This window comes from Chinchilla lanigera, unplaced genomic scaffold, assembly GCF_000276665.1.
Source record: "Chinchilla lanigera isolate Chin_1 unplaced genomic scaffold, ChiLan1.0 scaffold00066, whole genome shotgun sequence".
NCBI classification, from domain to species: Eukaryota; Metazoa; Chordata; class Mammalia; order Rodentia; family Chinchillidae; genus Chinchilla; species Chinchilla lanigera.
In genome coordinates, this window is record NW_004955467.1 from 7,178,622 (window position 1) to 7,191,750 (window position 13,129).

The 13,129-nt window shown below is 53.0% G+C and overlaps 1 protein-coding gene across 3 annotated transcripts in view; it reads left to right on the plus strand.

The window, feature by feature from the left end:
• Positions 1 to 13,129, plus strand: part of Gas7 (growth arrest-specific 7) — a gene marked incomplete at its 5' end in the record, with an annotated part of 244,231 nt that overhangs the window by 198,904 nt on the left and 32,198 nt on the right. For all 3 annotated transcript variants that reach the window (XR_263351.2, XR_263350.2, XM_005399366.2), the window contains 2 exon segments: positions 3,919 to 3,972; positions 12,890 to 12,979. Coding sequence is in view for 1 of the 3 variants with exons in the window: in XM_005399366.2 (XP_005399423.1) it covers positions 3,919 to 3,972; positions 12,890 to 12,979 (144 nt within the window).

The following is a 13,129-nucleotide window of genomic DNA, read 5'->3' on the forward strand; positions in this document are numbered from 1 at the left end:
TGTATCAGCTTGTCTCTCCAGTCCAGGATCTACTTGAGTTTCATTGGTTGCTGTGTTTCTCCAGCCTGTCTGTCTCTGTTTTTTAAAAACACTCTGTTGACATGTAACTCATGTACTATACAATTTACTCACTTCTTTGTAAATCAGTGGGCTTTTTAGCGTATTCACAAAGCTGTGCCACCATCATCATAATGAATTTTGAAATATTTTAATCATCCCCTGAAGAATCCCAACAAGCCTTAGGCAACCGCTCTTCTACTTTCTATCTCCGGATTTTCCAGTTCTGGACATTTCGTGCTATTTGTGGGCCTCTGTGACTGCTTTCACTCCTGGTGTTTTTGAGGCCGGTGTAGTGGCATGGATCAGACCTTCACTCCTGCGGCTGAATAGCTTTCCATTGTGTATAAAAGGAGCATTTTATCTACATTGTCTCTTTCATCTCTTTTCACCTAGGTTGATCGCTCACATTTTTTCTCTTCTGTCTCTCCTCACGTTGACTTTTTGGAGAGGCCAGGTCAGTTGTCTTGTAGATTGACCTACATTCTGGATCTGATTGCTTTCTTGTGCTTGGATTCGTTAAGTTCTTGGAGTCCCATGAAGCGGTGTTGGGGGGACACTCTCTAAGCATGTTGAGTGCTCCTTGCACCCTAAGGCACAGCTCCCAGGTTTGCAACTGCTGGACTGTTTGAATGCTTGGCTAATGTGGTGACTACTGGATTTCTCCTCTGAGGAGGTACAGTTTTCTTTCCTAATTTATCGGTAATCTGTGGGATACCAGTGTGATACTCTGTGACTATCGTGTTCCCTGACAGCCTTTCACTCAGGGCTTTGAACATCTATGATAATCATGACCTGAATCTGTTTTGACACTGGGGTTCCCAAATGGTGAATCTCTAATTCCTGGTGCATTTTTTTAATTGGCGATTTTCTAAGATGAAATATTTCTTCCCACCACGTTGGAGAGAGTCAGTTGTCGTTTTTGATATTCATGCTCAGACTGCCCCACATGTAGCCTGTGGGAGCCCTTTAAAGGAAGGGCTTTTGTTACATTATCATTGCTCTTTATGCCTTTTCTTAGCTCCTGCTGAAATAAGGTCTTCCGGGTTTACATTGTGTTTGGGACTAGCCATGTTTTCCAAGGAGCCTGGGTTCCTTTTCATGTGGAGTAGGATTTAGAAACAAATTATGTAGCTAGTAAATGCTGACACAGTCATGTAGTGTCCTTCCTTCCTGGCCTTTTCAGTGATACGAAGTAGGGGTGTGTGTAAGTGTGATGCATAGGTACATATCTTTGCACGTATATGACGCATGCACATGAAGCTGCGATGGTAGGCACAGATCCGCAGCAGCAGTCACAGAGACTGGTGTTGCCTGTGGGCCCCTGTCCCGGATCAGCACTGGTTGAAGTGATCCACAGCCAACACAACAGAGATCAGATGAGTACTGACCCCCACACACAGAGCAACCACCCTCCGTGTGGCTTGTATTCCTGTCCTGGTCTAAGTCATAGTGAGCAGGTGTGAGCTCCATGGCCAGTCTCACTCACAGAGTTTTATACCCTACAGTCTTGAGCCAAATGCTAGTAGAAGATGGAGATCTCTTTGCCTCCTACAAAGATACCTGGAAAGGAAGACACTGCCCCAGGTCTCCAAGTGAAGAGATGATGAAAACAGAACAAAGAAATATGCAGGCTTCGGTTCTGGGTTCCATTCTATTTACTAGTCTTGTGATCCTGGATGATTTAGCACCTGGAAGCCTTAGTATCATGGTCTGCAAAAACAGATAAGACGCCACCTAACTTGCTGGGGTTGTAAGGATTAAGCCAGATTAAGCACGTCAGATGCCAAGCCCGCTGCTTGCCGAGATAAGCACGCACTCAGTAGCGGTAGCTCTTGCAGTGCTTCCTCCCCTTAATCCTCCTCCTCTTCCAGCTCTGCATCCCCAGCTCCAGCAGCATCCACCTGTAGACTTAGAAGTCCGGCCGAGGATGCTGGAGCACCTGATGCTAGGCACACAGTGACGGTAGCAATGTAATATGCATCTATGACGGTGGACAGCAGACCACAGAATCTGCCCCAAATGCAGCCCTTCCTCTTCCTAGCATATACATGCTTGGCCAGTGTCTCTGCATGCAAGAGAGAGAACTCTTCTCTTCCAGGAGAACTTCTGTCCCCATCTCTTCTCCTTGGGGACTGACACTGTGTCTCTTGCCGTGGAGCCTCTGTTTGCCTTTTTCCTCCAGCAATTTTGGCACGTGACGTGGGACGGAGCGGATAGCATGGGAAGGTGCAGGGTAGGCCAGATGAATGAGTTGATGCCTTAAAAATGTGTACAGAAACTCTGAACAACTACAGGCAGCCAGAGGGGTTACTGCATGTAGACACCTTGAGAAAATGACAGAAGGTTGACCAGATCAGTATGCCTCCAAGGGCTTCTATATGGGAGCAGCTCACCCCACCAGGGACCTGCTGGAACAGCAGCTCTGAGAAGTACAGCTGAGTCTAATTTTGGATAAGCTCCTCAGTCCTGATGTACTGCACAGCTTAAAGACCAGCAATAACAATCCCATTTTATAGATGGTAAAACTGAGGCTCAAGGAATTCAGAGTCCTTGGCCAAGATCTCAAAGCCAGTAATCAGTGTCTGGTCTGTGAAATGCATGGTCCTTAAGGTGAATTACTTTTGCTGAGAATGCTAAGGATGTCACTTGTTATGAGTTGATTTTATTTACCAGTCGGAGGAGGGTTATTTGGCAGTAAGAAATGAGCACTTTGTCAAGCTCTCAAGTGACAGCCTGACACTCACCACAGCAGCTGGGTGGTCTAGGGTTGGACTGGCCGGAGGGGGGTGAGGGCACTGCTGGCTTCCTTGAGCTTCACTGGCAAAGCCCTTGCATGCTTTCCCTGGCACTATATCTGTGAAGTGTCAGACATTTCTTCTATTCCACCAAGGATAGGGTCAGCCCAGAAGTCAGTGCCAGGATGTGCAACAGGATGTCCACCTGCCATAGCTTAGGGGTAAGGTCACTGTGGGGCTCAGGACAGGAGACATCTCAGGTCCTGCCTGGGGCCCCCTGGTGTTGAATCCCTAATGTAATTGCTAATTGCACGAGGAAAACCCAGGGTTGAAGTTCCCCTTAGGGTCATCTGCTCTTAAGGAAGGTTTGACATTTTCAGCTAGCAGCTCTTCGTTTTGTCTACCAGCAGACCCCTAGCCTGGGACTTGGGCAAGCTGCCAAGGACCTGTGGACTCAGAGGTCCTTGGGACTTTGCTCTGCCAGCTGGCAGCAGAGAAGACAGGAAAAGGCAACCCAGAGAGAGACTGAGTGAAAGCTGATGCTCAGCTTGGTTGAGAAATCGCTCCTGCCTCCGGGAGCAGGGAGAGCTGCAAGTCTCAGCGGTTACTGAGCAGCGCCCCTGTGCACATTACACATATTTAGGGCTTGATATTTTGGACCCGGGAGTTTCAGAATAAGATGTCATGTGCCGAATCCCCACCGGCAGGAGGTGGTGGCCTGTGATTGGCCTTAACTCTCTGCTCCCCGGTGGATTCTGCGGCTCAGACAGTGAGCAGCGCAGAAGCAGTAACCAGCAGGGGGCAGCGGAGGGGTTAACTCCCCAAATCACAGATTGAGTGGGGCGGAGGGGAGACCTGGTTGGGAGCAGTTTTCTCAGAGGTATGCAGGAGCCTTCTCCCACTTTGCCTGCAGCCCGGGAGCTGAGCATGGGAGCAGAGTGGACCCAGGAGATCTTCCTGCCCGTCCTGGCCGAGACTATGGTGACTTAGGAGTTAATGGCAGGCTGAACTTCACCAGCACAGGGCTCTTAACCAATCCCTCCACCCTCAGGGAACCTGAATGGGGAAAAAAAAGTCCAATATGGAGAACAGCTTTGATGATGTTTCTTACCTCTCTCCCCAGAACCTGGGATCCTCCTCACCAGGCAAAAAGCAGAGCAAGGAAAACACCATCACAGTAAGTGGCTCACACTGGGTGCTTCCAGGTCGGGTGGTAAGCTGGGGCCTTTGGCCACAGCTGGGCTGTTGCTATGACAACGTGGACCGCCAAGCAGAAGGGATGCCCAGCCTGGAAACGGGGAAGTTCCAAAGCGTGGATTTAGCTGAGTGACCCCAGCCCCACCTCCCCTTCCTCTGGCCGTTTCACGTGTCCCTCGTTCTCCCATGGGGAAGGAAGTGGGAAGGAAGGTGGTTGGAGCGACACAGGAGCCATTTTTGTGGGGCGGGCAAGGGAAGGTGCGTGTGCGGGAGTGGGTTGACGGGGGTGGACTGCGCTGTGTGCGAGTGATGTGACGTGCAAATTACAGCCACAGCAGGGTTGCTTTTGTGCGGGAAACTTCTGGAGGATGTCAAAGTTACAAGCGAGAGAAGGCACCCTAAGAATAGAGCTCCTGGGAGTTCCTGAGGAAGCTTCTGCTTGGAGCGGCCAGTCCACCTCCCAGGGCTTCTCCAGAACCCCGCCAAGCGCCTGTGTGGAGTGGGAGTCCCACCCCGCCTCGCCATCTCAGCTTTCTGCCCGACTGGGGGGTTGGTTATCTGTCCCTCCAGGTAGGAAAGGAGCTGTCCAGCTGCTCGAACAGCCAACGACGTGGAGACTTGAGAAGCGGGGTCCTGGGTTTACTATTTTGGCACAAATGCAGAAGAGTAGGGAACAGGGGACTGCCCTCTTGAGCTCCATCTCACACCATCCTGAGCCGTTCTAACCAACCCCATGGAGATACAGCCAGGAGAGGTTGTGTTTCCCTGGCTTATCCCGGCTGGAGGTCCTGCTTTGTAGGAAAACAAATTAGGTAAAACCAACAGGAATAACTGCTGCCACTTTTGTGTGCATTTATCATGTACCAGCAGTGTTTCAAGTGCCCTGTTTCACCCACTGGCTGTGTGAGGTGTAGTTAATAGGACCAATACAGTTGAGAGATTGTGTACCTGGACACTGAAGCCAAAGCATCACTTATGAGCGGTACGACACCTGGGGCAAGTTGCTACAGCTCTCCCCTCAGAGGTGTCCAGGTCTGTCTGTAAAACAGGGAAGTGGAGCTGCAGTAACATAGGGGTAGTGTAAGGACATTCGCTAGTGCAAAGCACTTACACACGCTTAGCGTATAGCAGGTGCCCAGTACACACTAGTGTGATCTTCATCCACTTACACATGAGGAAACTGAGGCACAGAGTAGCACTATAAAGCTATAAAGCATCAGGATACCCAGCTATAAAGCATCAGGATTCAAAACCTATGCTTTCACCCGTCGGCACTGTCCTTCTGGGACTGGCTTGGGTTCCTCAGGTCATCAGCCCCTTTCTACCTCCCCGTTCCCCCTGGTGGCTGGACAGAGTGGCTCAGCCTGCTGGGAGAGTGGGATGGCAGTAGCCTCTCTATTTCTAGAGGACCTGAAAGAGCTGGACGGGGCAGGGAGCCCACAGGTGCAGACTTCTGGAGGGCACAGTCTCTGTCTTCAAGTCTGTTGCTGTGCACCCCAGAATGTGGGGGTAAAGCAGTAGCTCCCCAAAGTCTACGATGTAGGGGGGAAGAAGGAAGAGAAGAAAGTGGAGGGAGCCACTCATTGGTGTTCTAGAAGATAAACAGAAGAAGTAAAGCGTGAAAGGTAGAGTGATTGGCTGACCAGAGTTGTCTTAAAGGCTGTGACGCTGGTGCCAGGTCATGAGATGGGTAGCTTCTGCACTGTGCTGCAGCCAGAGCTTCAGGCTCCGTCAGTGGGCTGCATGTGGCCCTTGGATGGCACACCTTATGCATCCCTGCTTCAGTGCCTTCTCTTACTTTTTTCCTACTAACCTGCATCAGTGCTCCTGATGAGATGGTTTGCAGTGTGTCAGCATTTAAGGTCTCTGAGATACTTGTTTCGGATGCCAATTCCTGGAGCTACCCTGCACCTACCCTGGGTCTCTCTGGGGCCAGGCTGGCACACTTGTAGAGGTGTGACATAAACACTTGTGCCTTAGAGAATTTTTACGGGGGAAACTGAGCACAGGAGGCACTGACCAAAGGCCACAGAGCAGGTGAGGAGCGGAGCCCAGGACTTGAAGCTGGCTCTCCTGGCTACCAGCCCAGGACGCTGCCCAGTGCACCGCCTGGCCACCAGGGCCACACACACCTCCGGGCAGAAGACTTCTGTACCCCTGCTCCTCCCCGCACATGGCGTTCTCCCCATGCCCAGACCCTTGTTCTGGGTTCTGATCCCTCAGAGCTCAGAAGGAAGGCTTGGCCCTCCCCAGGACACTGGGACTCGAGATTCCCTCCCTGCCCACGTAGGGAGGAGCGGAGCAGCTTCCCTCCCTGGTCCACAGAGCAGACAGTTCCAGGCCTGCGCAGCAAAGGGTGTTGTGTCCATGGCCAAGGTACAAGAGCAGGATTCTGAAGCGCAGTGGCCTGGAGCTGGTTCGGAAGGAACTGACACACGGGCGACCTGGCAGCAGTGGGCAGGGCCTGGCAGCCTGGTCCGATCCCGTCCCTGCTGGCAGCAGCGCACTGGCAGGTGGAGTGGAGAGGGGCGGGTACGCATGGCAGCTCACAGCCGCTGGCACAAACGTGACATGTCAGAATCTCGAGGACTCCCGGAGGGATGACAGCAAAGGCACGCAGCCACCTTCTCTGCTGGCAAGAGGGACTCGGGGACTCTGATGCTTAGCCTCCGCTCCCCAGCATAGCCCGTCTGCAACCCGGCACCCTGGGCCGGGGCTCGGAGTGGGGAGGAGCCCTGGGGCCTTTTCTCTCTGCTGGTCTGAGGCCCCGGCCAAGATCACCCTCCCTCGGGGAGAAAATGCAGGGTCTGCTTTGGTGTCAGCCGTGTTGCCTCTCTGCTGCAAGCAGGCGGATCAGACAGCCGGGTAGAGGGGGCCATGGCCTCTGCCCACCTCCACCCCCGCTGGCACAGCCCGTTCTTGGGGTCACTCCCTACCCCCCACCAGCCCCTCAGGTGGGCCACCCCACGTGCAGCAGCTCTCATGCAGTGGCTGGCTGCTCTACTGACAGCTGCGCCCCTTTGGCAGCCCCTTGGTGTGGGACTTTTGAGGGGATGTTTGCACAGCCCTTGTGGCTTGGGCTGCCCCTGGGCAGAATGTCCCGGCAGGAGCATGCGCCGCACCGAGTCCACAGCAGTGGGGCAGGGTGTGTGGTGGAGGTGGAGGTGGAGGTGGGGTTTACTCCCTTCGCCTGAGGGTTGGAGAGAACCTCACTGGTACTAGAGAGAAGACGCAGCCGGGGGAGCCCTGTATCTCCGGGGAGGGGGTGTGGGAGAGGCCCCTGGAACTGCCCCCACCCTTTGAAGGGCATTTGGAGGCTCTTCTGTTGTGCACCCTTCCTGCTTGGGCCCTGGCCATCTGTGGGACAGGGCATATGGTTTCCCCGCAGTGTTTTGGAGAGGTAATGTGGGAGGGTTAGGAGCCTGGAGCCCGGAGCCAGATTACCTGGGCTCAGACCTTGGCTCCACTACTACATACAACCTGTGTGAGCCTGTGTAAGTTGCTTGACCTCTCTGTGCTTCCGTTTCACATCTGTAAGAAGCGGGTAGTAGCAACACCTGCTCCCAGGGCTGCTGTGAGCATATGAGTTAATAAGTACGAAGCACCTAGGGCACCCTTAGCTATTGCTGAGTACAAAGGGCTCCTAAGCTGTCTCTTGTGCGCAGGGTGCCTGATGAGCCTGCGGCTCACGCTGTGCCCAGGAGGCTTTGGGAGCACACAAGCTCCTGCCCACAGGGGAAGCTGGACCCTGGTACAAACTGCTAGAGAGTGTCCTCCAGGAGGAGGCAGGGATTTGGAGCAGAGGTTTCCAGGGGAAAGCCCTGTCGCCTTGCTCTTCCCTCTCTCGGTGTTGTGGCCCTGCAGGATGGGGGCCTGTGTTGCTCCCAGGGCTTTTGTTCCGGGGGCTGCACCTGAACATGAGGCCTGGGGTCATGCAAGGACAGAACAAGGTAAGAGTGATGGCCTAGGACTTAGGAAGCCAGCTTAGGACCCCTCTCTGCCATTCCTTAGCTGCACGACAGTGGTAGCGTTAGCCTCTCTGGGCCTCAGTTTCTCATCTCCAGCCTAAATCTCCTGGGCCGGCTGCGTGAGTGTGCACCAGGCCAATGAAAAGCGTTACAGTCGGCTGCTTCCTGGACATCAGCATGCCACCACTCACCAACCACTTCCACCACCTCGCCCCCTACGTCCAGTCCTGGCGTTGGAGGATCCTCCCGTCACCCAAGCCAGCCATCTTGGGGTTTGTCAGCTTGGCCCCTGCTGATCTTTCCGGGCTTTGTAGTGTGCGGTTGTTCTGTGCTCTGCAGGAAGTTCATCGGTCTTTTCTCACCTCTACCCACCAGGTGCCAATAACAAGCCCGTCTTGCTAGGTTGTGACAACCAAAACTGCCTCTGCATTGTCAGATGTCCCCTGGAGTGGGGACACAATCATAGATAAGCAACACTGCACTGACCTCATGGAGTCGCTCCCGTTAAATCTGCAAAGCATCTGCAGACTCTTCTACTTAGGCTCCCTTCCCCGTGCCGCCCTAAGCCACTGTTACCACTCCCCTGTCACCTTGCAGCCCCCACGGTGACCAGCCACACTCTCCCTCTATGAGGCCTCCAGTCTGCAGTGAGACTGCTCCACCTGAGAGCACACTCCTGCTCCTGCTGTTCTCCTGCAAGATGCTCCTGGGCCACCGCTGCTCTCAGGAGATGCCTGCAAGGCCTGTTCCCTCAGCACCATCACCTTCCCACTCCACTCTGAGACAAGCCAGGCCGAGCAGCACTTTCTCCAACTCTGGAGTGTGGCCTCAGCCCCGGGCCCCTTTCCTCCCTGCAATACTCCTTTTACCACCCCACCTCCTGCCTGCGTCCTACTCTTACTACCCAATGGCACTTCCTTCCTGTAAGATCCTTCCCTGGGACCCTGGCCCTTCTGCAGCTCCAGCACCCCATGCATACCCCAGTGGCGGAAGCCACTTATGTATCTCCCCCAGTATCCTAGTGACGCAGACTGTGAGGGCAGCCACTCTACCTGGAATCTCTAGTCTCCAGTCATTGCACTAAGAAGCATGTATGGGGTGCCTGCTGTGTGCTGGGTGGTGGGCTAGGTACTAGGGAAACTTCAGGAAAAGGATGGTCCCTTTCCCCTGTGGACAGGCTGTTGGCAAGGAAGAGAAATGTTAAATAAGCTGACACAAGAAATGCCATGAATGCACTCCTGCTGGGTCCTCGCCCAGTGTGTGGCCCTGAGAACTTGGGAAGGCGCTGTGAGCTTTGCAGTCAGCTCCTGCTGGATTCACATACCTCTACCAGCCTTAATTTCCCCTCATAAAGTAAGATGAAGCTCCCTACTTCTGGAGTTGCTGGGAAGCTGAAATGAGAATGCGTGAAGCTCTTGGTAGTATCGCTAAGTGAGGATTTTCTGGAACCCCAAGTCAGTAAGGTGCCTCCCAGGAGGCGGGTGAGGTGCAGTTCTCCAGATACCCACCAGGGGGCATAAGGCCCTGAGGAGTCCAGGAAGTTCCAACGGCTCTGGGAAGGAAAAATCCCAGAGAGAGGCTGTGACAGCGCATCCTCGGATCCCTGGCCAGGCTGTCCCAGAACCAGTGTCCTCAAAGAGTGGCCAAAACAAAAAAAGATGTGTCTTCAACCTCCCCTACCTTGCTTTCCCTCGAGCCCACCAGCTCTTCTTTGGTGGTCATTACAGAGTCCTCTGAGGGACCCCTCACTCTAGACCCTGACCCTTCCAGCCCCTCCCATGGGCATCTGTGTGGAAGACCATGTGGCACCGGGACCCATCCACCATTGTCTTCCACTGTGGGGGTCCCAAGGTCTCCTTGGGCCAGGCCCCTGTCCCTACTGCATGGGTGCTGCTTCTCAAAGTGTGGTCCCTGGACGTCACCCTCACCTGGAAGCACAGGTCCCACCCCGACCTCCTGAATTAGCAACACTGAGCGGGCCCCCGCAGTCTGCATTTCAGCAGACCCTCCGGGTGACTCTGAGGCACACTCAGCCTCGGTTCTGGGATGGAGCAGGGACTGCTGGGACTTAGGAAGGCTTCCTAGCCTCTCTGCCAAAATCTGTGGCCTTTCTGATGGCTGGGTTTAGAGCCAGCTGGGATTCACCCCTGAAGGGGCCACCCCTGGTATCATCTCCACTTTGGGCTAACAGGGCTGTCTTCGTGAGCACCCTGGGGTGGGGAGTAGCGTCCTTCTCAGAGGGTGGATCCCCTGAGGATGGACGCTGGAGAAGGCTGGACAGGACCCACTTCTCCCTCCTGACCACCTCTGGCCCAGCTGCCTCCTCTCTTGGTAAAGTTCTTGTTTCGTCATTGAGAGGTCAAGGCCAAGAGCCATTTGAATGAGGCAAGAAGAAAGGGGAGGGAGAGGGAGTGAGCACGGGACCTTCAGAAGGCTTTTGTAACCCGCTTCTGGACCTGCACGTTCTGTGTCTATGGGCTCAACCATCTGTGGGTTGAAAAGGTTCAAAAATGGCACCTGTACTGAACTTATACAATCATTTTCTTGTTGTTTTTGCCTAAACAACACAATATAATAACTGTGTACATAGCATTTACATCATACTAGGTGGTATGGATAACGTAGAGATGATTTAAAGTATACATGAGGAGGTACGTAGGTTATGTGCAAACACTATGCCATTTGGTATGAGACAGTATATCATGAATTTGGACATCCGTATGGGTCCTGGGCCCAGTCCTCCTGGATATCGAGGGACAACTGTACCTCCAGTCTGCTAGTTCCGTGACTCTTAATGCCCACTTGATCTTAATGTCATGGTTCTTGTATCATTAAATTTGATTGAAATTGTCACGAGCTCTGTTAGGAAGCAAAATAAAAGTGGATTGTGATCATCATCCACATTTGTTATGAAAACAATGGCTGGAACACAAAATAAGGCCTGTGTAAAAGTTCACAATACATCCCTTGATTCCGTGATTGTCTCAAGCGTCGCCTGGTAGTGGGGGTCATTGAAGCCTTGAGGGAGACTCACCTGTGACCGCACCACGGTGCCCTCACTCCCGAAGGCTTGGGGAGCCCACTTCCTGAGCTGAGCATGGAGGCTGCACCCCCACCCAGCGGGCTGATGCCAGCCAGGGTCACCTCACCTCATGTGGCGCAGGAGAAAGTCCCCAGCCTCGGGAATCCCTCAGGCCCCACTGATCAGGGGCTGGGTCATTCCTGCCCTGGATCCCACTGTGTCACACTTCTCTCCAGGGCGGGGTCCCCACCTCACCTCAGCAGCTATCAGTATCCAAGGGGAGGGGTTCCTCTCTTTGGCTGGCACTTCTGGCCTTTTCTCCCCAGACGCCAAGTGGGACCTGCACCCCTGAAAGGCAACAGTGAGGGTGGTTGGGGGGTGGGCCCTGGACTGACTTCCCTGCAAACTTCCAAGTGGACCCGCCTGCGAGCCCCTAAGCCCGAGGTCACGTCTGGAGGTCCCTAGGCCTGACTCTCCTGACAGAAGTGTTTGTGAAGAAGACATAGCGTTGTTTTTTATTTATTAAGTTTATTAATATTATTCTAACCCTTGAGTTAATTGCTTACACTCAAGAATTGAGAGAATTCAATGAAAACTCTGCCTTTGAGCTTCCCTCCAGCCATTGCATAATCTGGTGATACTAGGCCCCTCTTCCTCAGCTTGGGACTGCTCCGTAATCCCCAGCTCTGTCCAAAGCAGAGCTTTGTTGGTGCTCAAATCAAATTGCAATTCCTGCGATGTGTGGGCCCCTCGCAGGTTTGCATGCAGTTCCTAGGTCCTCAGGAGTGTTCTGCAAGGTTCTTCCCTTAACCTCCAACATCTCCCACCTCAGCAGATGCTTTGGGGTGGGGAGAGGTGAGAGAAGGATTGGGGTCTCGAAGCCACATCAGTGGTAACAGCAATGAAGCCATTTTCACAGAGCAAGGGAAGCCGGGGAGTACCTTGAGCATATGAGGCAGAAAAAAGTCCGAGACAACCCAGAGATGGCACTGAACCCCCCTTGGCATGGACCGTCCCCAAACAAGCAACCTGGGCTCATGACTTGACACTGTTGTTGTTCATAGAATGTGGACATACCGTGAGATGTGTGAGGTGTTGTGAGATAACCTCTCACCTGTGACTTACTCGTATTCCTGTCCTCCATCCCACTGTTCCTTTCTTGGGAATATGCCATACACAAATAACCAAATGTGCTTATACACCCAAGCTTTTCATGCAAATAGAAGCATATAATAATTCTGTTCTACATCTGCCTTTTCCTTCCCCCACCCTTTTTTTTTTTCCTGTGCTGGGGATTGAACCCAGGGCCTTGACACACTAGACTACCACCCTACCACTGAGCTACACACCCAGCACCCCTTTCTTTTTCACCTAACAATATATCCTGGTATACTTTCCTTACCAGTGTGTAAGAATTTTATCTCTGTGTCTTTCCTTGCAAATACAACTTCATGGATGCTGACCTGTTTCTTATTCGTTCTATCCATCCCCCTGGATGGGACAAGGAGATTTCTGGTCCAGCCTTTTTGCCAGCATAGGTAGTGCTGTAGTGAAACCCATGTGCGTGCGTCCCTGCACCCATGGTCAGATCATCTGCAGCACAGACTCTTAGAGGAGCAATTGCCAGATTGAAGGATCTAGATGTTTGCAATCCTATTAAATCACCCTCCAAAGACCTTGCAGCAGCTCCCCACTGCTGGCAGGTGTGTGTGTGTGTGCGCGCGCCCGCACGTGTGTACGCCTGTTTCCTTTATTTGAAATACCGGATACAAAGCTTAGGAAGACCCCACTGCTGTCCATTAAACTGTCCCGAAGGGAAGGCTCATGGGTGATCTGCTCAGGGAAAAAGGCCTTTCCCACTTCTCATCCGCAGAAAAATTGTTTTCCTCCTCATTCTTGCCCCACAGATAAACTGTGTGACGTTCCCTCACCCAGACACAATGCCTGAACAGCAGTTGCTGAAGCCAACAGAGTGGAGCTACTGCGACTATTTTTGGGTAAGCGGTGCCTCAGTTCCCCAACGCTGTGCCCTCATGACCAGATGTGCATATCTGGGAGGAGCAGGAGGGACCTTGAGCTCAAAGCAGAGAGACCTTTCTTAATGAAGCCTGAAGCACTGGCTGTCGATTCCTCGTCTGAGAGGGGAA